Source organism: Schistocerca gregaria, chromosome 2 (assembly GCF_023897955.1).
Source record: "Schistocerca gregaria isolate iqSchGreg1 chromosome 2, iqSchGreg1.2, whole genome shotgun sequence".
NCBI lineage: Eukaryota > Metazoa > Arthropoda > Insecta > Orthoptera > Acrididae > Schistocerca > Schistocerca gregaria.
This window is the reverse complement of record NC_064921.1, coordinates 543,691,090-543,715,802: the sequence shown is the minus strand read 5'-3', so window position 1 is coordinate 543,715,802 and position 24,713 is coordinate 543,691,090. Positions and strand designations below refer to the sequence as shown.

The following is a 24,713-nucleotide window of genomic DNA, read 5'->3' as shown; positions in this document are numbered from 1 at the left end:
GTTAGCATTTAAGCATCTTCATTACCTGATTAAAACTTCTAATCTCATTGGCTTGAGTTTTTCTTTGTGCTCATTATAAAGACAAATTTTTTTCATTCATATTTTTCCATAATCCCATAAATGCAGCTCTGCAGTCTACCAAACAAGTTCACACTGCAAATTAATAACATAAGTTATACTTTCAAATGTAATAATGTTTTGGTCTGAGATACTTACAGCTTACCTATACTTTGTCAGAGGCAAAGAATGTTATTTGAACGATCAGTCAGTTTAAAATGACACACTGAATACAACAAAAATCATTTTTTAAATTGTAAATTGGTAAATGGTGGTACAGTTAATGGTATTTAAAGAGATTGATGAAATGGGAAAGATCCAGATCAAGCATATTGGCAAAGTTCCTTGAACTTCTTTATAAAGTGATATCAAATTTGTGGAAAACTTGTTTCTTGTGTTTATGTGTGTGCCTGTTTCTACACCATTAACCTATTAGTATGTTTGCCATATACTGCGCATGATTTTAGTCAGTGGAAAACACAACTGAGCATTGTTGCATATTTATTTATATAATGAAATTGACTTTATAGACTAAATAAATCAGCATGAAAACAGCACAATTGTTTTTTTTTCAATGTGTTGCTTTTTACACCTGGTTTACAATACATTTGACTGCAGTAGGCAGTTCAGTAATTTATACAACTTTTTTATGTAAAGATATATTCCACTGCTGATCTTTGTAAACAATTTTTGTGTAAATAATATTTTATAAAGTTGTTTTAATTGCGATCAATCTTAATCTTAAAATTTATAATTATAAAATGTACTATACAGAGTATTTAAGTACCTCCTTTTATGGAGTTTACAAGCTTCAAGGCATCCAAAAGTATATCTTTTGTATGATGGGAATGTTTCTGTAACAGTGCTTTTGAAGCATTACAGTGTGATGTTACAGTACATGAAATATATTGAAATCTATGATAGCATAACAAATCTGTAAATGATGAGTGACGTATAGAAGAATGCATTTCTTATGCTGAGTCAGTGGGTGAAAATGGAAGGATATGGGAGAGAGTCAAATAAATTTATGAGAGTTAGAGATACAGAGAGACAGTAAAAGACAGAGAAAGATGAAAAGAAATGAAAATGCATAGCAGTGTACATAACCACAATTTTTGATACAGTGGGATACTTCTTAGAGCATACTTTTATCTCTCTGTATGCATTTTCAAGGATGTGTCATGGTGCCTGCTGTGAAGAAGATGTGCTAGAAGGCACTGTCATTATGGTTCTTTGCAACTGGCATACATGAAAACTAAGATATGCCATTGTTCTTTTGCAGAGTTACGGGATTCATAACTCCCAGTCTGCTTAAGTAATGTAGATACTTCTTGTCAAACTCTGGTGTAGCATTATAATATGAAATTATCCATTAATGAAAGTTACTGCTAGTGCTAATACTGATAAATAATCAGTACTGGTATTCACATGAAGTATGGACAGTGAGACAATCTGCAATGATTGTGGACAGCCTTTTACAATTTCAATCCCTAAAAATATTTTTAAAGTTTGTTTGTAAAGTGCTGCTGTATCTGAGCTAAATTCTACTCAGAAAAAGTAGAAGTTAGCTTACTGATGGTCAGGATTCAGTGGAACACTGTAGGTTATGCTACACAGAGAAGCATTTAATTTTTTTCCCATACTGTATCTTTCACTTCCAAATCTCAGAATCACATATGCCAGCTGTAGAGACCAGGCTCTGAGTATTACGGAACAATGACACCCCTTAAGAGTTACTAACTGTAGTGCAAGCTTTTTCAGGATCACAGTTGCAATTAGAAGGAGTGTGAGATACGGCATGAACGGTGTTTTGAGAAGATGAAGTGGGAATAAGCAGTGCATCATGCTCAGAGGGAGATGAGAGGAAGGCGCCATGAGAACCTCCACTCATACTGAGGTGTTGCTCCACAACAACTGAATTGTCTTCCACAGCTGGTGTCTCATTATTTTCATTCTGTTCTGGAAGCTGAGATTCTTGTTCTTGTTGCTGTGTCTCTAACTGTGAATGTTGTCTCTGTATACACTCATGTGAAGCAGAAGTGGCCTCATAGCACGGTAACAGTCGACAGCGCACTGATGTTAGTATGGCCCCAATCACCACTAGAGCTCCTCCTGCACCAAGCAGAGCATATCGATGGTCAGAGGCATCTGCTCCTGGTTTCAGCTGGACTAGTCCAACTATCAGCAAAACTGTACCCAGCAGCAGGGACACCACCAACAAGTGGAGAATAGATACCTGTCAACACATATAATAAATATAGGTTTAGGCACTGCTCTAAGTATTTTAATAATCAATAAATGAAATGCTTTGCTTCAGCTTTAATTTGTGACAAAGCTTCATATCTGATGACAAAAAAATTGTTTAAGATAATCAATATATGCATTCTTTTGCTTAAAGAGATTGCTAAAGCTGAAACAACTATAAATCAAACACACCAAATGATCTGCAAAAGAAACATATATATTATATAACATATCCTTTTTTATATGTTAGAACTGAATTAGAAAACTACATATATTTTAAATGGGACCTAATATACAGAAAGCTAATTAAAAAAAATGCCTAGATGTATACTAGGGTCAGTTTAAAAGTAAAGTTGTCTTCAACATAAAAGTTGTTGAAATGATCACAGGTATTCAGTAAAGTGATGTCATCCAAGTGGTGTGATATTCTGGCAGTTGCCATCTTCAGGTGATCCTGATGTCTGCTTTTCTTCCACTCCTTATTTACTCCCTGCCCCCCCCCCCCCTCCCCCTGCTGTAGAACATGAGCCAAGCTGCCAAGGCATGGTTCAACTGCTGAGGTATTGGGGGAAGAAGTATTATGGAATGTTCTGAATCACAGTCTGCAGTTTATGCATTGCTTCCACCAAGCTCATGTTACTGCTGCAGTGGAGGCACTTCTAAGTTGCCAAAATATCATGCCATTCTGGTTACACCACCTGACTGAAGACCTGCATACATTTTAAGATAATTGTATACTGGGAACGCCTAAAATCACACTGAAAGAAAGTTGATTTGAACATGAAAAATCTTTATTTGGCATGCTCCAATTGGAAGTGATATTTGCTTGTTGTCCTCTGATCTCTGAATTGACTTACCCAGCTAGATGCAGAGGGAACCAGAAGTTTAATGTGGACACTGAACTGCAGTACTACATCATTGCAGAAATGAAAAGAAAGGAGAAATGGCTATATTTAAGAAACATGGAATAAAGCTGTGGGCCTTAGACCTAACAGAGTACTGCACTGAATGACTATTTTCAAGCTGGTGCATTGGTGAGACATTAGACTCATGTTTGGAGAGACAATATTTCAAATTCCATCTAGCCATCAGATAAAAGTTTTCCACTTTCCCTAAATTGCTAAAGACAAATACTGTGATGCAGTTCCTTTGCTCATGTGAAAAGGACACTGTCAGTTTTCTCCTCTAACCAGAGTTCATGCTCAATACTTCATGACCTTGTCACTAACATGAAAAACTTTAATTTACCTCCTTTTTTCGTAACAGTGAACAAGTGCTGTGCTACCTTAATGTGTTTGTAAGTGCACAAATTAGTTGTTGTTCCATTGTACAGGCCCCCAATAGGAGATGATGTTTTAAATTTCATCAGGTCATTATAGAGAGTAAAAATAAGACTTAGTAGAAATAATTGTGAAGTTATTGTATGAGGAGAATTCAATTAGTAATGCAACACATTTTGTGAAAGCAGGTTGGTTTTATTGGGGATTCCAATATACAATCTTATTCCCCACTCTCTTGCCTACAAAACCCTATTGTTCAACATAATCTCAGTTCAGTGTAACTGCCTTATGCATCTTATTGGGGAGGAGGAGGGGGGAGGGCTGTATGCCCTCATGATAGCACTCTACTTTTTGACACTGGAGCCATCTTGCTGCATCAATAACCTCCCAATCATCCATGTTCTGCTTCCAGTGGAATGCATCATTCCTTGAGCTGAAAAGATGGAAGTCGGAAGGTGTGAGATGTGGAGCGTATGATGAAGAACAGTCCAGTGAAGTTTTGTGAGCTCCTCTTGGGTGCACGGACTCATGTGTGGCCATGTGTTATCATGCATAAGGAGAAATTCATCTGATTTTAGGAGGCAATGAACACAGTGAAGTCATTTCTCCAATTTCATGAGGGTAGCACAATACACTCCAGAGTTGATTGTTGTGTATGAGGGAGGACATTGAACAGAATAACGCTTTCAGAGTCCCAGGAGAATGTCATCATGACTTTACTGGCTGAGGGTGTGGCTTTGAACATTTTCTTTGGAGGAGAGGTGGTGTGCCACCATACCATGGATTGCTGTTTTGTTTCCAGTTAGAAGTGATGAATCCATGTTTCATTGCCTATGATAATGTTCAACAAAAATTTGTCATGATCAGTCCTGTAATGTGCAAGCAATTTTGCACAGATGGTCCTTTGTTGCTCTCCATGGTTTTCTATTATGTGGTGAGGAACCTAGTGGGCAAACTTCCTGGAGAACCCTAACTGGTGGAAAAGTGTGTCAGCATTAAAAACAGAAATGTCCACTTGGGCAGCAAGGTGTTTGATTGTGATCCATCAGTTACCTTGAATGAGAGTGTCTGCATGTTCCAGCATTGCAGGAGCCACAGTTGTGTTGGCTGGCTGGTACATGGAAGATTCAACAGGTTTGTGCAGCCTTGTTGTGGTGATGACAGATGCCTTGCCCAATGACTCATCATACATTTGTTCACTTCCAGGTCTCTGTAGACATTCTGCAATCTCCTATGAGTATCTGTGATGCCCTGGTTTTCTGCTAAAAGAAACTTAATGATTGATCTCTGTTTGGATTCCCCCTCTCCCCTATGTATAGTACTATCACCTACTGGAACTTCGTGAAACTGTAGGGGTTGAAGCAGGAATACTCTACAATGTTACATAACAGATTCCACATTTTTTCAACCAAAATACACTGAGAAAAAATGTGTTGCATTAACTATTGAATACCCCTCATATATGAAGATTCCAATATGGTAACTGTCTTTCATAAAATAAATGTGAGAACTTAATAAATTGTTTCTCTGGTCATAATGATCAAATGGCAGCAATAAAGCATATACATCATCTGGTCTAAGTTGGAAGGTAGAAGTACTCTTATACAAAGTCATAAATCTTGACCCAGTTAACTATTCAGAGATAATAACTGGATGAAAAATGAGAAAAAGTTTACCAGATACACACAGTAGAGATAATTGTTTTCAAAACCCATTCTTAAAATGCTTTGAATTCAGTTTTTCCTCTTTACAACAGTAATGAGCTGATATTTATGACAAACTCTAATGTCTCATTACATTATGCTTCATTTATTGAAAAACAATTGAAATTTGCAAATGTAAAGAATGATACAGAACAAACCTGTACTCAAGTCCCACATAAAATAGTAATTGAGCTAAAATGAATCCAAAAAGACAGTGTAAGTACTGGATCAGAATGACACATTCTGAGCAAGATGTGGCAAGCACTATGGATAAAGTCAGGATGATACCAGGAGTGTCACTTTGAAGATGTACAATATGCACCCTGAAGGTGGCAGATATGTGCAGAAGATGGCAGAGAGCTGCAGAGAGTGGCAACAGACAATTGCCAGACCATGTGTGTGGAAATTACAAGAAAGAACCAAAACGTGATTATGTGAACCAGTTTGTTTTGACTGAGTGAACAAACATGGCACAATCAGGTAAAAGGCATCAGGTTATAGTTGGTGTCACAACTACTGTGAAATCTGAATGAGAATAATAAAAGGAAATTGTTGTAGGTATTTCATACATTTTTAAATGGAGATCTTGGACAGCTAATTTCAGCACAGATAGAATGATATAACCCACCACAATGCCAAGAAATCACAAGGTAACAGAAGAACAGACTAATTCCTCAACTGGAGTTACCACAGACTTCTGCCAGACAGCTCTTCATGTTAATTTGATTAAATCCATTTGTTTTTATGGTGTAGGTACAATAAATAATTTTCATTTGGAGTTCAGCTTAGTTCTGAAACGTGGTCAGATTAAATATAACAAGCAGCCAGATTAAATAATATAAACAGGTATAAAATTAGCATTGTGTACAACATTGACAATTTTCAGATGAGACTGTAAGCAGATTAAACTAGGTTTAAAGTTCCAACATTATTATGGTCCACTGTATAAATGATTTATACTTAGTGCTATGTTTTCCATTATTCAGTGAGATAATGACAGTGTTTGTTTCACTTCATATGTAAACTGAAGGTGGCGGGAAGAGAAAGGAAACAAAAGGGACTATTGGTGTCAGCTGCATTGGAACTTTTCACTGAACAAGTGGTGACAAGTCAAAATGTGTGCAGGACTGGAATTCAAACCCAGGATCTCCTGCTTACTAGGCAGTTGCATTAACCACTGTGCCACCTGGACACATTGTGTACCAAAACTCTGCAAACTGTCTCAGCTTGCTTCTTGGCCAACCTACACTCCCCCCTAGCACCACAGTCCCTGTCCATGTGCTTCATGCTCGTATTTGGAGGTTTCTGCAGCAGGTCAGACATAATTTTGCATCTACAATGAAGAAGGTGGGTTCACAGTCCATCGAGGTGAATGAATTATGTGAATGTGTGGTGTCTATCCTTTTGGAGATGTCTCAAAGAACAGATATGTCATATTCATATACTTGTTTTGCTTGTCACAGAAGACAGATTAAGCAACAGCAAGTACATTATACTTGCATCCTCTTGCAAGAACAAACAATTATCTAATTACAGTCATGTTATACTTGGCTCCCCATGCCATGATTCAGAACAGTGGAATATTCTGAGAAAATTGCACCTGCAAACATTTAGGACAGTAACACAGTGGTGATCACTAACAAACTTAGCATTTGTGAAGTGTAATGAATTCATAAACAAGATACTTGTTCTGGTCATGTACAGAGTGTTGTATTTGAACAGCATTGAAATGTTAAATGGCAACTGAAGTAGTGAAAATATATTATATCATCTATAAAAGAACTGTATTTGAAACTTTTATTGGAGGAGAATAGGCAATATGAAAAAGAAAAACTTTTGGTTCATTATCATGACATTCAAATTAAAAGTTACAGAAACCAGACACAAAAGATCATGCAACAGAAAAGTAAATGAAAATGATGAAATGTGTATTGAGAGTGAAATATTACATGCTATGATCACATTTGTGAATGATTCCACAAGAATTGGACAGGATGATGGAGGAGCCTGATGGTGCAAAATTAATGCCAAGCATGATGCAAGCTTAATGGCAGCCAGCAGGCGGGCAGTCGCCTCTTCCTTTCTTCATAGATACAACACCAGAAAGCGAGAATGTGATCTTGGGAGCAGTGTGGGTAGAGAGGCAGACTACAATGAAATCTAGTGACCTTGGAGGCAACTTCAGGACAAGAAGTTAAGACTGGGGCACATAGCAAGTGACTGGATAGAGGCAGCTGAAAGCTGCAGGTCCTCATTCTATCAACTGCACAAGAAACATACCAGAGTGTAAATTTATGACTTGATACAGCAGGAGAGTAGCCTATGCTTCCACAAGAAATGGATGATGACAGTGATGCAGTGACACAGAAAGTAATGCCAGCCGCTGACCAGACAGATATAAGAGTTTCGGAATGGACATGATTGGTAATGACCAATTCCACTTACTATTCCAATTAGTTATGAAACTGGGAGAGGAATAGGTAGAAACTGTATGAAAACTAAAGGAATATATGTGAAAACAGGAAGAATCTGCACAAAACAGGGCAAAGCAATAAGAAGAATTCAAAAATTGGGTAACAAGCACACCAAGGTTGCCCAAGAGAAAAATAAATTGATGAATGATACTGAAACATCAATTGAGGACATAACAGGCATTCTGCAGAATCAAGATAAGAGACTTGAAATGTGTGATGAACAGATTACTGAGCTACAAGGCACAGTGGAAAACAACATTATTAAGTTGTTTCATCAGAGTAAAGATTTCATGTGAATTGACAAAAAAGTTAAGTGCATAGGAATAAGTAACATTAAACAGGAAAGCATTGTGCAGAAGAAGTTTATGGATGTGAAGGAAAACTTGTAAAAATTAATTGGGACACACAACAAAATAATAATGGAGAAGTAGTGATAATTTCAGTTGTCATTCGTAGAACAGAACACGTTGCAGGTGCAAATAATACTGCCACAAGAACTTACTTTTGTCACAGCCCCAACAAATAGCAGGCTTAGTTTGCATACGGATCCAAACTTAGTGCAACATCTGTAGCTGATTGCTATATGAGCAGAAGATAAACCATGTAACTATTCGCACTGACTCTCAAAGATTTGGATAATATTTGTCAAAGTGGAATGAATCAAAACCATAATAGGGACCACTTTCCACCAGAAAAATGGTTTTAGCAGCAGCAAAGGAATTTTCAACCACTGAATCAAGAAAATTTGAGATCAAGAAGTCCGTGGAAAACTTTTGGGAATGACTGGAATAGAAATGAACATCAATTTCAGGGAGGCAATAGATATCCTAAAAATCAACCTCAACAATGGGCCAGAAAAGATCCATGAGGGAGTACTGTAGAAGAGCAGCTACCTGCTCCACATACAGAAAAATAGCAGTTTAGGAAAGTAGCCCAGGAATATGAATAGGAAATGGATTAATAAAATTAATTTACAGTAGAATGGTAATGGAAATATGGAAACACTTAAGGTGCACTGAGACAGGGAAAGATGAGAATAGAATGTCAGTTATAAGAGAGGGCAGAAATGTGTTCCAGTAGACTTAGAGATGTGAAACATGAGAGATTATGTACTGGGAAAGGAAATTATAGAGATGAAAGAAGGCAAGAGATACATCCAAGGAGAAGAGTTTATGTTGTATTCACAGAGGTTCAAATAATGGAAAAGAAAAGAAAGAACAATTTTGTCATAAATATCATAGATTGAGAAGATATTCAGTAAAAATTGTTTCAGGAGAATCAAATGGTTCAGATTTGAGTAAAATTTTGCAAAGTCAAAATGGTAATGACAGTAGACACTGCAAGTTATTACAAGACCACACCTGTGCGGTTCTGAAGTATAGTAGATGGTGATATGTCTAACCAATTGTTCAAAACAACACGTCTTTTGTTCTTATAATATTTTGTAACATTGGTTATCCATATTTCCTAAATGTGAATTTATTTTTTTATTGTGATGTTTGAGGATGAATATTTTTATGTCATGTTTATTTATCTTCTTTTATTATGAAAGACTATCCAAAATTAATCAATTATTCAAAATGTAAGAAAATGCAATTGATATATGATGCAAAACATTCTAGTTAAATATCATCTGTGAACAAATATTGATATGTATTACACTCTATGAGTTATTGATGTAAAGCTTTTGAATCTTCAGTTTACATTTTCTCTGGCTGATAGTATTAGAAAAGAGTTGATTGTGAATTATGTTGGAGAGATGTCAAAATATAAAAGTAACTCTTCTCTGATGTACTGTACCTTTTTGGGTTACATTCGTACAGTATAAAGAAAAATTGTTTTCTGGATATTTAAAAGTGAAGACTCCTTAGTAAAAGACTTGAACTGTGTTTCATTTAAAGAAATTGTATTTCTACTTACGTTATTCTGAGAACACAACTGATTTGCATTACTAACATTTATTTTCAGGACCATTTATTTTCAAGACAACAAGCAACAATGACAACAACAACAACAACAACAACTACTACTACAAAGAACAGAAAGATGAGGATTATTTACAAGTACCGACTTTCATAATGAGTGGTGTTAACAAAATAGTTCTTGCACCCATGCCCTGTAATTTATTTTTATCAATTTTATGTAGGAGTCTTCCAACAGAATTGCAACTTTTATTACATAAATTATTTAACAATATTTCAGTTATGTGCAGGACAGGATGGCAATAGAAATTGAGGCTACAGTGATGTCAAGAGAAACTTTTAAGAACTGTGAAGTTGTTAATTCATGTAAGATACTAGTCATAACAAAACTGACATGGAAAGTTGCATTTTTGCAACAAGTGTTCAAGCACTGATAAGTGAGGCCTTTGTAGTGGAATATCAAGGAAGAGTATTGAAATTATGTTTATTGGCAGTAGAAGATTTGAATGCAGATGTCATAGTAGCTATCAATTTTTTGCATTTTTGGCAACATGTGTTGAAATATTGGTAAGTGAGGGAGCTGAGGTAGGGGAATGTCAAGTGAGAGAAATGGAATTATGTTTATTGGTAGTAGAGGGTTTGAATGCAGATGTCGTAGTGGGAATCGATTTTTTGAAGAGAAATAAAGGAAGACTGGAGCTATGTAATGGAAATGTTGAGTTAGAGACTGGAGATCTAAAGAAAGTGTTAAGATTTGGGGAAAAAAAGCAGAAGAAGAGTACAGAATTGGCATGTCCAAGAATAACTGAAATAGGTCTGGAAGATTCACAGGAAGATATGGGCAATGCATCACTTAATGATGAAGTAGCTTTGTGAGGACAATAAGCCAGCTTGGAAACCATGGAGAAGATCGAAGAAAGTTTGGCATATATGGAAAGTGATTGGGAAGATCTGGGAAGTAACTGGGAGGATTTGGAAACAGACAGCACTAAAAACACGAAGAAGCTTGAACAAAATTGAGAATTAATAAGTGGAAGATAAGGAAATGATTTGGGATGATAGTGAAGCAGAAAAAGTGCCAAAAGAAGAAACAGAGCCTTGTGTCTACAGTAATTCAAAAGAAGTACCATAACTCAAAGGTGAACAAGATAATTTGAAAATCAGCTTAAATATGATGAAGAAATATGAAAAGTAAAGGATGGCAACTGATGGCTGTGTGACAAATGGGAGCAACCGAAAACAAATTATTCTGAGATAGAAAGGAAATTGTAGACAAACGAGAGCTGTACAAACTACTGCTATAATCAGATCTTCATAGGGCAAACATGAGTAACGTTAACATTAAAAAAAAATCTGTGTGCCTTAGCAGCTGAAATTTTTGCAATGCATTTCTTTTGGTTTATTGTACGTGCCTGAAAAGGGTAAGAACTGGTCTGAAGAATATTGGTCAGCTCAACCATATATGCATTAAGATGTGCTTATAGACGTTTCAGAGAAATCAAATGTCAGTTCATCAATCATAATGATTCATTTTCTCAATAAACGCCATTAAACTCCCCTAAAATACCTCCCCATTTATGATATGTTGAGACTGCAGTATTTAAAGAGCAGCTACAGTTTGTTCAAGATCCACTGCATCCTTCCCAGGGAAACTATAGCATTGTAGATACTGTTAACAAAAAAACATGATTCAAATGGTTCTGAGCACTATGGGACTTAACATCTGAGGTCATCAGTCCCCTAGAACGTAGAACTACTTAAACCTAACTAACCTATGGACATCACACACATCCATGCCCGAGGCAGGATTCGAACCTGCGACCATAGTGGCCACGCGGTTCCAAACTGAAGCGCCTAGAACCTTAAGGCCACTGTGGCTGGCTGCTAACAAAACTGTTATTTATCTCTCTGTGGTGATTTCTGCAGAAAAATGCATTTACTTAATTCCATCTTTTGTTACACACATTACTGTGATCTCCTGACAAAATTCAGAGTAGTAGCCACTTGAATTGTAGACAATAGCTATATGAGGTGGAAATGAGTCTGGTGCTAATGCTCGCCAGGGCTGTCTGAAAGCCACCTGTCTGCAATGCTTCCTACAGCCGTTGAAAGGTGTATAGTCAGCAGCTTACACGTCAAGCACAATGACTGAGGCGGTTCCACATATGTTAAGTTTTGACTGTGGTTTTCCACTCAAGCATCGTATATAGACAAACGTGATATGTGACAATGGGTTTACAATCAAATGCAGTGAACACTTAACAGCTCATTAAGTGACTCATTTCACATCTTAAGACATACCATGCAAAGGATTTGTACAATAACTTTCAAACTCAGTGGTGGATTTAGATCAGTTGGGGCACCTGCTGCCCAAAACTGATGGGTCTCCTCACCCATCTACACCTCCCTCCCCCCCACAAAGAACAAGAAAGCAAGCCATCCCACAAACCATATCTTTAATGAATAAAAGATTTGACATGGGATTAATGTTTTATTTCCAATAAAATTGAATATGATTTGTGTATAATAACCATTTTCTCTTGGCAACTATACCACTTCAGAGTAAGTTGTAAATTAGCTTACATCTTGCATGACCCATGATGTCTTAAGTGGTAACTCTAACTGCAGATATGTCATTCCATAGGGTTTCAAGCTAGTACTTCTTAATACATTTATGTTCAGAAAAAACAGAACACCTTGAATGACTAGTGTTAGGGCATTCATATTCACAGGACATGTAAATTACTATGTTCTGTGGAAATGATTAGCATTTCAGTCACCTCTGCCCAGCGTGTCTCCTGTTGCCTAGTAGGCACAGGGTCACAGCACTGCACCCATTATGTCAGCATTTTCAATTGGCGGCAAGGCTGGTGATCTGGCAGGCCAGGGCAAAAGGCATCTACGATGTGTTACACTGTTCCATCATTGCACCAGAGCCAAGGAGGACACAGATGTGTTCTGCAATGCCATTTGGATGATGTATCAATCTCCTTGTGGGGTGGCCTGGGTGGTACAACTTGGTTCATCTCATCATGTTCAGTGACCTTCCTTGAACCATTATGCACACATCCATTGCACTACCAAAACACTTCATCCCATATAAGCAGCAATTTCCTGGATGGATGCATCACATTTACTCATACCAATCATGTGCCCTCTTTCAAAATCACTGACTTGACAGTACAGTTACACATATATGTGCAAGGCATGCAGAATGAGTGCTCAAGTCACGCTGTTCCATTACCTTTGGTTTATAGTGATAATGAGAGCCACAGGTGCATTTTACCAGTAGGTGGTGCTGCGCTGTGCTATTGATGTTGACCTTGAAGCTGCTGGCTGACATGGTTCATATGCTAATCATGCAGAACATACTCATGTACATGTGCTAGTTTCTGAAGACGAGTCTATAATATCATTTTATAACTTTCGTATCCAGGCAATTTTTTTTCGACTTCCTTCTCAGTTGTGGGGCTTCAAAATCAGTTTTCACGTTCGAAAACAACACACATTTGCCCAGCACGATTCATCATCTCTTACAAGAGAACAAATTAAACATTCACTAGACAATAACGAGATACAAAAGGAACATTCAATAATTGCCAGAATGCGTAAGGATGCAACAACCAAGATTAATGATTAACTGCGATAATCTGCAACATCTGCGATACAGAAACTTCCATGATCATGTGGACAGCCTTCCGCATTGATTCATCCACTTCATAAGAAAGGTCACAGAGTGGATACAAACAATCATCGTGGCTGTTCTCTTCTGTTAATAACCTACTGACTTCTTTTGAAAGAACTTCAGTCTCTTCGTCGATTTTCAACGTGCACATGGCATGTGACAGCATCCACAGGAATATCCTATACAATGCAATTCTTGACTTCAGAATCCTTGAGAAGTGAGTGAGAATGGTGAAAACTCGTAATGATGGCTTAAGCGCAACAGCGAATTTCTGATAAGTCACGTCAGTTCAAAAATGGTTCAAATGGCTCTGAGCACTATGGGACTTAACATCTGTGGTCATCAGTCCCCTAGAACCTAGAACTACTTAAACCTAACTAACCTAAGGACATCACACACATCCATGCCCGAGGCAGGATTCGAACCTGCGACCGTAGCGGTCACGCGGTTCCAGACTGAAGCGCCTAGAACCGTACAGCCACACCGGCCGGCGTCACGTCAGTGAGGCAGGTATCAGACAAAGGGATGCTGTTCAATTCGCCTTAGAGAAAGTAATATGAAAATGTAGGCATCAGGAATGGGCTGGTTTACAGATGGATGGTAATTTCAATTGTTTGGCATATGGTGATGATATAGTACTGCTAAACCAGTATAACCATGAATTGAAAGAAATGTACCAGAAAAGGGACTCTTAGAGCAAAAGGTTGGGCTAAAGGTGAGACAAGACAAAATGGAGGTCGTGCAGTTAGGAAGAAGACCAGAGTAGTAAGAATTTCTTGAGATAAATGGCGTGAAGTTCAAGATAGCTCACCACATTAAATACTTGAGGTCTTGGTTTACCAGCAGCAACAATATAGAAATGGACATCAAGGAAAGCAAAGTTGTGGGAATGAAATGCATGTATTTTCTCAGGGAGATGCTCAGCTCAGAAGCAATATCAGTGACTACTAAGATGAAAATATATAATACACTGACATGCCCAGCAGTCATGTACAGTTCAGAAAGTTGGAACAAGACTAAGCGAGAAAAGGAAGAACTATTTATATTAGAAAGAAGAGTAATTAGGAAGATATGGGGGACTGATTTTAGATATGGAAGAATGGCGAAAGAGGAGAATGAGGAGCTCTACCTCTTGATGCAACAGCCAACAATACTACAGAAGCAGAAGAGCAAAAGTGTCCAGTGTGCAGACCATTTATTCCATATGTCAGCAGAAATACGGGTGAACACCAGGTGCCCCATAGGACTACCGAGGCAGCATTGGATGGACAATCTGGTGAAGGACCTGGTAGCCCTGAAGGAACCCAGCATGAAACAGAGAGGAATGGAGGCAGTTTGTTGAAGCAGCACGTAGTCTGCAAGGCTTATGACCGCTGGGTGTATATTATGAACTTCAGATACAAAAAAACAGCTGGACTTACAGCTGGAAGAATACCAAGGGGGATTCAGGAAAGGATGTTCATGTGCCAAACAGATCGCATGAAATGTGTTATCTCTTATATGAAACGTAGAAGTAAGAAATTCATAGTGACAATAATTTAAAAACGGCTTATGATTCTTCTGGAAATCCTGAAAGAAACTGGCTTGGATAACAGACCAAAGGAAAGGATCTTAGCGAGATTACCACCAAAGTTAAGTTTACAAGGAGAGATTTTAGATGCTTTTGAAATCAAGTCAGTAGTCAGCCAAGAATGTGGCCACTACCCACCTCTACTTTTTAACTTTGTACACGAGAAAGTGATTCGAGAGCTGCGTAAAGATATGAGTGACAAAGATGTTGAAAATGGATTTGGAGTTGGCTGTAGAAACATGAATTTAACAGTTGACTGCCTGACCTCTGCAGGTGACCTAAAAATGTTTTCTGAGTTACTAGACACAGATGCAGAACAAATCAATGAACTGAAGACACAAGCAGCCAAGGTGGGGAGCTCCACATACCTTTCGAAAAAACTGAAGTCAGTTCCCAGAGTACCAGCACTACAAGAAGGGGAAATCAGATGGACAGAGAAGTTTAATATCAAGGAGGGCGGACGGAGTCAAACACGTTTGAGAAAGAAACTTTTGCTTGATGGATCAGGAAAATGGAAACAGCACATCAACTGCTGATAACCAAAAGCGTCTACAAGAACAAATCAGTATCAGTTAACGCTAAGGTACAATGATACTACACATTAATACGACCTGAGGTCCTATATGCTTCACGATGAATTTTCAGTCTCTCACCCTTAAATAACACTCACAAAATGTTAGAGACTATTATTAGTTGGTTTTATTAAATTGAAAAAATAACAGAACACTACTAAGCACAGAAGGCAAAGAAGCTATTTATCTTTGAAGTTATTTTACGTAATTCACAGATATAATAACTCAAACTGTACCCTCAACAGTTCAGAATGCCTTGCTATGGATAGAAAAGCTCTCACTGAGAAATTGTGACTATGAGAATTACAAATCTTGAGGAAAATCCTATTTCCAATCAATGAAAATGATGAATTCAGGAGACGGGACAATCATGAACTCTATATACAGGTAGGAAAGATCACAGACACCATTTGCAGGAAGAGAATTATTTTCTATGGACCAGTTGCTTGTATGAGTCCTGTAAGGTTTAGCAGTCGGATCTTCCATTACTTTCTCAACAAGAAAAACAGAGAAATGTGATTCACAGAGATACAAAAAGACCTGCAAGAAGTGGTAATAACATGGGAGGATAGCCATAAACACATTCCACTCAAACAGAGATTTCAACAGCACCTTGCCCCTTTCCCCCCATCCCCCACAAAACAAAAAGCTTGGCTGAAGTGAGGAAGGAACAGCACAAGAAGTGAATGTGGGAATAATGGGCTAAGTTAAAACCACGAAAGAGAAAAATACTGTGCTGTTGAAAGAGCGTGGTCAGGAGATACCCTATACAACAAGAAGAAGAATTAATGATAGGCTGATAATAACCCCAAAGTTTGTAGAAGTATAACATAAATGGACAGAGTTCAAAAATGTCTCTAACAAACTTTTTATGAAATTTGAGTTCTTAACTTATAGGCAATGTGGCATAGTATGTTTCGTAACAAAAGTCCAAACGGTCAGGTGAAGTTTCCAAAATCCACCTAATACTATTGTTTCTAAAATTCAGCATCTCCAAGCTCATATTCCTGCAGCTAAACGATTTTAAAAAATTATGCTTTATAAAGACAATATTTATGAAGAATGGAGCTTGTTGTATGCTGTTTGGAGTTGTTAGCAAGCCTGTACAAGACAGCGAACACTGTCAGTAGAAGCTATACCCTGTTTGTACACAGAACTTAATTTACGTGTTTTCTTGCCACCTGTCTGTGTTGCGTAGTGTTTAGTAATATTTTTAGGGTCACGAAGTCCGACTTTGTAATATAGTGCTCGTCTTTGGCGTAAGCAGTAGTCAGCAGACGTCGCCCAAATATTGGCTTCTGTCTCAGGTTCTTCGGCCGACGTTCACCTAATGATTTTACTGACGTTTCGCCAGCACTTGTGGCTGGCATTGTCAAAGCTTCACCCTCCATCGCTAGTGGTAAACTGGTTTTGCTACCTGCGACGGTCGTTCGCTACAGTACGGGAAGCCTGGATCCGTTTACCTTAAGGCTTTCCTCTTTATTGTTGAAATTGTTCGCGTGTTTTTGTATTTCTACAGCTTCTCTGAACAAACGCGTGTGATAGTGCTTCTCTACATACAGAACTTCCGTGTCGGCGAAATTTATTACGTGGTCGGTCTCACTCAGTGCGTGCTCTGCCACGGCCGATTTCTCCACCTGCCCCAACCTGCAATGTTGCTTATGTTCTTTGATCCTGGTGTTGAATGATAGTCCAGTCATTCCGACATAAACTTTTCCGCATGTGCATGGTATACGGTATATTCCCGACATTGCAAGTGGGTCCCTTTTCTCCTTTGCCGATCTAAGACACTCTTTGATCTTCCTTGTCGGTTTGAAAATTGTGTTTACGCCGTGTTTGCGAAATATACGGCCGATTCTGTCCGTCACTCTGGGAATGTATGGCAGAAAGGCCGTACCCGACATTTCTTTTTCTGATTCCTTACTTAGCCGAGTGTTTGTCTCTGTTACACTTCTAATATAGCTTGTGGAGTACCCATTGCTCCTCAGAACACTTTCCAGGTGTTGAACGTCGGCCGAAGAACCCGAGACCGAAGCCAATAGGCAGTTTGTCAACAAGTGGCCGCCACGAAAGCCTTAACAATTTTGTTTAGATCATGTTGTTTAATTTTTTTATTTCTCGCTACTAATTTGAAGCTAGCGGCAGCAGTTTAATTAATGTCTGTGTTGAATATCAGGACATAAATTTCAAGTTTTCTAATCTGTTTGCGTATCTTGTGAGTGTTAGAATAGCATTATCTAGTTTTGCACTGTAGTTTCACTCTATCAAAGCGACACAGGAGCCTCGCAAGAAGGACATCGCTAAATTGGGGCCAGAAAAACCGTCTGAATACTTCTGTTCTTTCTTAAAGAGCAGAAACTCTCCACTTTCTCTAAATTTGACAACAACCACCCTTTGTCTACAAAGTGCAATAGCCACATGCTGTCTGTGATGTTACACTACGAATGCCGCTCGCTCCTGAAGTGCTTCGCCAACGCCAATGAGCCATTCTCTTTATTCATATGCTCTTTAGCATTACTTTAAAGTTCCTTGAGTGGAAGCAGCAGCCGGCCGTTGTGGCCGAGAGGTTCTAGGCAATTCAGTACGGTCGCAGGTTCGGATCCTGCCGCTGGAAAGGATGTGTGTGATGTCCTTAGGTTAGTTAGGTTTAAGTAGTTCCAAGTTCTAGGGGACTGATGACCTCAGATGTTAAGTTCTATAGTGCTCAGAACAATTTGAACCATTTGGAAGCAGCCACCAACATATCCGAACTAGCGGCGTTACGTTTTACATTTCCTGTTGGCCGTTCTATATGGATGCACACGTTGCAACACGGGTTTAGTATAGGTTTTTAGAATTTACTGGGGCTTGACATGATGCTCATATATTTTATGGCAGACAGTAGCACCGTGGAAGGCTGTGACATAGATATGCTCTACAGGAAAGTTCCATCTTTGGTAGGGCACGGCCGATTTCCTTCCCAATCCTTCCCTAACCCGAGCTTGCGTTCCGTCTCTAATGACCTCGTTGTCGAGGGGGCGTTAAACACTAACCACCACCACCACCATCTTTGGTGAGTGAAAGCCGCTAGCTTTAGTTTCCAACAGTGCTTTGGGAGTAGGGCCATAACAGGTCACTATTATAGCTTTATGTCTGACAATGCAAGTTTGCTGCTATTTTTGATCAGGCAGTGTAATGTAGTGGATATGTAAATCGACAGGAATAATTTGCATCAATTGTTCGTAAATCACCAGCTCTGGACGATCTGCAGTAATATATTGTTGCTGAAATTTGAGAGGGTTCAGTGGGATAAAATCTGAGCCAGCACACATTTGACTATAGTCCATACAGTTATTTAATGCAATATACTCTAACGTTTTTCAGTAGAATCTATTTGTTATTATTATTATTATTATTATTATTATTGTTATTACTACTACTACTACTATTGTTGCTACTGTTACTGTTATTATTATTATTATTATTATTATTACCGGTGTTTCTGTATTTGTACGAAGTCTCTAGTTCTTTGAAACATTTGTTTACCTTTCTTATTTGTTCATGTTGTACTCCTTGTTGTCATTGTGTTGTGTTCATTATCTTCTGTACTGTAGTTTGCTGACTGAACATTTACTTACTTTGTATTTCTTATATTCCATGTATATTGTAGTAATATTTGAAATAATATTTGTGCACTGTATTTTGGACTTGTCGCACCTCCAAATGAATCACTCGCTATAGGATATACAGCTTTTGAAATAAATAAATAATAGTACACACACTAAGGGCTTGATGCACTAATTTAGTCTGCTCATACAACCTTACAAATAAATACACTCTAAGAAAAAAATAAGCGAATAGGACGGAAATTAGTAGATATGATGTGGATGTACAGACAGAAAACGATTACAATTACAAAAAACATTGGATGAGCTATTTAAGCGAGAGAGCTTCACAAGTTGAGCAGTTCAATAACGAGTAGGCAGTTTTTCGTTTTGGTATTGATTGGTAAAGTTGTTGGATGTCCTCCTGAGGGATATCGAACCAAATTCTGTCCAACTGACGTGTCGGATTGTCAAAACCCCGAGCCAGTTGAAGGACCTTGCCCATAATGCTCCAAACGTTCTCAACTGTGGAGAGATGTGGCGACCTTGTTGGCTAAGGTAGGGTTTGGCAAGCATGAAGAGCAGCTGTAGAAGCACTCGCCATTTGCGGGTGGCCATTGTCTTGCTGAAATGAAAGCCCAGGCGATTTGCCATGAAGAAAAACAGAATGAGGAGTAGAATAACGTCGACGTACCACTGTGCTAAAAGGGCGCCGCAGATGACAACCAAATGTGCCTTGCTATGAAAAGAATGGCATCCCCCGATCATCAGTCCTGGTTGTCGAGCTAAATCCCAGGCGACAGTCGGGCTGGTATTCCACTGCTGTCTGTAGAACCTCCAGACATGCCTTAGCTGGTCATCGGGGTTGATGTCGAAGGGGGACTCACCACTGAAGACAATTCTCCTCTAGCCAATGATGTTCCAGGCCGAAGATGGCATTTTAACTATCTTACGCGCCAGTATGAGATTTTCACTCTGCAGCGGAGTGTGCGCTGATATGAAACTTCCTGGCAGATTAAAACTGTGTGCCCGACCGAGATTCGAACTCGGGACCTTTGCCTTTCGCGGGCAAGTGCTCTACCAACTGAGCTACCGAAGCACGACTCACGTCCGGTACTCACAGCTTTACTTCTGCCAGTATCCGTCTCCTACCTTCCAAACTTTACAGAAGCTCTTCTGCGAAACTTGCAGAACTAGCACTCCTGAAAGAAAGGATATTGCGGAGACATGGCTTAGCCACAGCCTGGGGGATGTTTCCAGAATCTGCCAGGAAGTTTCATATCAGCGCACACTCCGCTGCAGAGTGAAAATCTCATTCTGGAAACATCCCCCAGGCTGTGGCTAAGCCATGTCTCCGCAGTATCCTTTCTTTCAGGAGCGCTAGTTCTGCAAGTTTCGCAGAAGAGCTTCTGTAAAGTTTGGAAGGTAGGAGACGGATACTGGCAGAAGTAAAGCTGTGAGTACCGGACGTGAGTCGTGCTTCGGTAGCTCAGTTGGTAGAGCACTTGCCCGCGAAAGGCAAAGGTCCCGAGTTCGAATCTCGGTCGGGCACACAGTTTTAATCTGCCAGGAAGTTTCATATCTTACGCGCCATTTGGACAGAATTTAGTACGACATCCTTCAGGAGGACATCCAATAACCCTAGCAATCAATGCTAAGCAAAATAAATGCTTACATAAGGGCATCAGATGGACCAATATGACATGCTCAATTTGTAAAGCCCTTTCTCGTCAATAAATCATCCAATTTTTCTGAAATTGTAATCATTTGTTAGTTTGTACGTGTACATCATATCTACTGATTTTGGTCCCATTCAAATAATTCCTTCGTAGTGCGTCGTGTTTTTTTGTTTTTGGTCTTAGGGTGCAAATAAAACGTTGTTAGGAAAGTGGGTGGCAGGCAGGAGACCTTGCCGCAGACGTAGATCTCCCTGGAGAAGGGGTCGTCGAGCTGCCGCACGCTGGGCGGACTCTGCGGCGAGGGCGAGGGCGAGGTGGCGCGCGACGGCGGCGAGCCGCGGCCCTTGAGGGCGGCGAGCTGCAGCTGCAGCTGGCTGGGCCGGCGCCCGCCCCCGCCGCCCCCGCCGGCGCGCTTCTCCTGCTTGCGCCGTTCGTGGCGCACCGCCACCGCGGGCATCGCGCCGATCATCGTCACTCCTGCAACACACACACCGTGCCACAGGTCACTCGGCGGCTGCCACCCGGCTTTCCCTTACGGTTGGTCCAAGCTTTGCGAACACTGCAACGGTTTGAAGGCCTCGCAGCCACAAATGAAGTCCTGGAATCTACAACTCAGCTGAATGTCCGAGAACACGCCGAGAAGACCCGAGCTACGTTTTTCGAGTGTTCCTAACTTCACTGACAAGGGGAAGGCCTCAGACACGGCCAACCGAAGCGGCTCAGATTTGGTAGGCCGCTTGTGTACAACCTAAAACGAAGGAATCTAAGATATTTTGGGTCAACACCCCCAAGTTTTTGAGAAAATCACGAGCGATCGACTCGAAGTTGGCGGGATCCATAGATAATTGTAAGTAGAGCATTTTTCATCACCAGGTATGGGGTCCGAAAAGCATACTTTTCCAGAAATCGAGGTAAGAAACTTTTACAACTGCCGCTTCTCTACCCACATGGTCAACGCTTTTCGCCGACAGCACCGATAGCGCAACGGCCAAGATAACTAGCTGCGAATCTCGAAGAAACGTAGTGGATGGTATTCTTTTGGTTTGTATTGTTCCATATCTCAATTTATAGGGATAGGAGGGTTAATAAGGTAAGTAAATCAACAAGGAATGATAATAAGGTAGGCAAATAAATTTCTCAAACCTCTTGGAATAGTAAACAACTAAAATGTTAGTCCAGGGCACTTTACAATGGCTCTTCCAGTCACTGCTACGTGTCCTCACTTTTCTTCGAACAACTAGATGGATGGTACTTGTCATATAAACATTCGAAACAAATATACTCACGGCACCAAGAGCATCTAATGAGTGCAATCTTTCGACAGCTACACTGTTCCTTCCCTTTGATATGACGAAGAGGCAACCGGGACAACATAACTCTCCCCGCGTGCATTCTATCCCGTGCCTCGCTGTAAACAAGCGTCGCACGGTTGGCTATCTGTGATCCCTCGTGAAGAAGTCGCAGCACTTACACTCGGAGTTGTTTTCATGTGGCAAGGCTTAAAAGTTTAATATTTTACTAACTCAAGGCGTTTGGGAAATTAGTTTGCCTACCTTATTACACTCCTGGAAATGGAAAAAAGAACACATTGACACCGGTGTGTCAGACCCACCATACTTGCTCCGGACACTGCGAGAGGGCTGTACAAGCAATGATCACACGCACGGCACAGCGGACACACCAGGAACCGCGGTGTTGGCCGTCCAATGGCGCTAGCTGCGCAGCATTTGTGCACCGCCGCCGTCAGTGTCAGCCAGTTTGCCGTGGCATACGGAGCTCCATCGCAGTCTTTAACACTGGTAGCATGCCGCGACAGCATGGACGTGAACCGTATGTGCAGTTGATGGACTTTGAGCGAGGGCGTATAGTGGGCATGCGGGAGGCCGGGTGGACGTACCGCCGAATTGCTCAACACGTGGGGCGTGAGGTCTCCACAGTACATCGATGTTGTCGCCAGTGGTCGGCGGAAGGTGCACGTGCCCGTCGACCTGGGACCGGACCGCAGCGACGCACGGATGCACGCCAAGACCGTAGGATCCTACGCAGTGCCGTAGGGGACCGCACCGCCACTTCCCAGCAAATTAGGGACACTGTTGCTCCTGGGGTATCCACGAGGACCATTCGCAACCGTCTGCATGAAGCTGGGCTACGGTCCCGCACACCGTTAGGCCGTCTTCCGCTCATGCCCCAACATCGTGCAGACCGCCTCCAGTGGTGTCGCGACAGGCGTGAATGGAGGGACGAATGGAGACGTGTCGTCTTCAGCGATGAGAGTCGCTTCTGCCTTGGTGCCAATGATGGTCGTATGCGTGTTTGGCGCCGTGCAGGTGAGCGCCACAATCAGGACTGCATACGACCGAGGCACACAGGGCCAACACCCGGCATTATGGTGTGGGGAGCGATCTCCTACACTGGCCGTACACCTCTGGTGATCGTCGAGGGGACACTGAATAGTGCACGGTACATCCAAACCGTCATCGAACCCATCGTTCTACCATTCCTAGACCGGCAAGGGAACTTGCTGTTCCAACAGGACAATGCACGTCCGCATGTATCCCGTGCCACCCAACGTGCTCTAGAAGGTGTAAGTCAACTGCCCTGGCCAGCAAGATCTCCGGATCTGTCCCCCATTGAGCATGTTTGGGACTGGATGAAGCGTCGTCTCACGCGGTCTGCACGTCCAGCACGAACGCTGGTCCAACTGAGGCGCCAGGTGGAAATGGCATGGCAAGCCGTTCCACAGGACTACATCCAGCATCTCTACGATCGTCTCCATGGGAGAACAGCAGCGTGTATTGTTGCGCAAGGTGGATATACACTGTACTAGTGCCGACATTGTGCATGCTCTGTTGCCTGTGTCTATGTGCCTGTGGTTCTGTCAGTGTGATCATGTGATGTATCTGACCCCAGGAATGTGTCAATAAAGTTTCCCCTTCCTGGGACAATGAATTGACGGTGTTCTTATTTCAATTTCCAGGAGTGTATTATCATTCCTTATTAATTTACTTACCTTGTTAACCCTTCTATCCCTATCAGTTGAGATACAGAAAAATACAAACGAAGAGAATAACATCCGCGAGGTTTTTTCGAGATTCGAACCCGCGTTTTCCGATTCCCAGCTAGTTACGTTTGCCGTTGCGCTTTCGGCGCTGTAGGTGACAGGCGTTAACCATGTGGGTACAGACGCGGCAGCTGTAAAAGTTTCTTACCTAGCTTTCTGGAAAATTATGCGTTTTCGGACCCCATACCTCATGATGAAAAATGCTCTATTTACAATTATCTATCGATCCCGCCAACTTTGAGTCGATCGCTCGTCATAACCTTTAGGGGTGATTTTCTCAAAAACGTGGGGGTGTTGACCCAAAATATCTTAGATTCCTTCGTTTTAGGTTGTACACAAGCGACCTGCCAAATCTGAGTCGAATCGGTTGGCCGTCTCTGAGGCCTTCCCCTTGTGAAACAGGTTTATTCATGCGAGGGTGGTTTGATACCTCTGGTGAAAATAGAAGAAAAAAATGTTCCGTAAACAACTCACCTTACTTCTCGACATAATCTCTTCCGAAGGATATACGCTTGGTCCAGCGATCCTCCAGCTTTTTCATTCTTTAATAAAAAGAGATTCTGTCAAGCTAAGCAAAACACTCGTTGACTGCTACTATTTGATGAAACTTTCTTGCCAGCAAGCCAAAGTTTCAAGTTAGGGAACAAGAAGAAGTCACTTGGGACTATGGTGAATAGAGTTCATGAGGAACGTATTCAAAGCCCAGTCTAAGCACTTTCGCCATTGTTATCGCTAATGTGTGGGATGGTGCACTATCTTGGTGGAAGAGCACTTCTGTGCGTGTAAACCTTGGTCCTTCTTCAGCCAACGGAAGTTTCAAACGACCCTACATTGAAGGGTAATAGGTTCCAGTTATGGTTCTATCTTTTTCCAGGTAATCTA

The 24,713-nt window shown here is 40.7% G+C and overlaps 1 protein-coding gene and 2 non-coding genes across 3 annotated transcripts in view; 1 reads left to right on the top strand and 2 right to left on the bottom strand.

Moving 5' to 3' along the window:
• Positions 1–1,393: 1,393 nt before the first annotated feature.
• The window catches only part of LOC126335871 (uncharacterized), a 1,498,073-nt gene continuing 1,474,753 nt past the window's right edge, over positions 1,394–24,713 (bottom strand). Inside the window, exons 6-7 of the mRNA XM_049999344.1 lie at positions 21,000–21,247; positions 1,394–2,293 (exon numbers count right to left, since the gene is read on the bottom strand). Of these exons, the coding sequence (XP_049855301.1) occupies positions 1,784–2,293; positions 21,000–21,247 (758 nt within the window). The 3' untranslated portion in view covers positions 1,394–1,783. The remainder of the gene's footprint in view (positions 2,294–20,999; positions 21,248–24,713) is intronic.
• On the bottom strand, positions 20,117–20,191 carry Trnas-cga (transfer RNA serine (anticodon CGA)). The gene has a single exon. It is a non-coding gene; the product is annotated as a tRNA-Ser (tRNA).
• Positions 20,569–20,643, top strand: Trnas-cga (transfer RNA serine (anticodon CGA)). The gene has a single exon. It is a non-coding gene; the product is annotated as a tRNA-Ser (tRNA).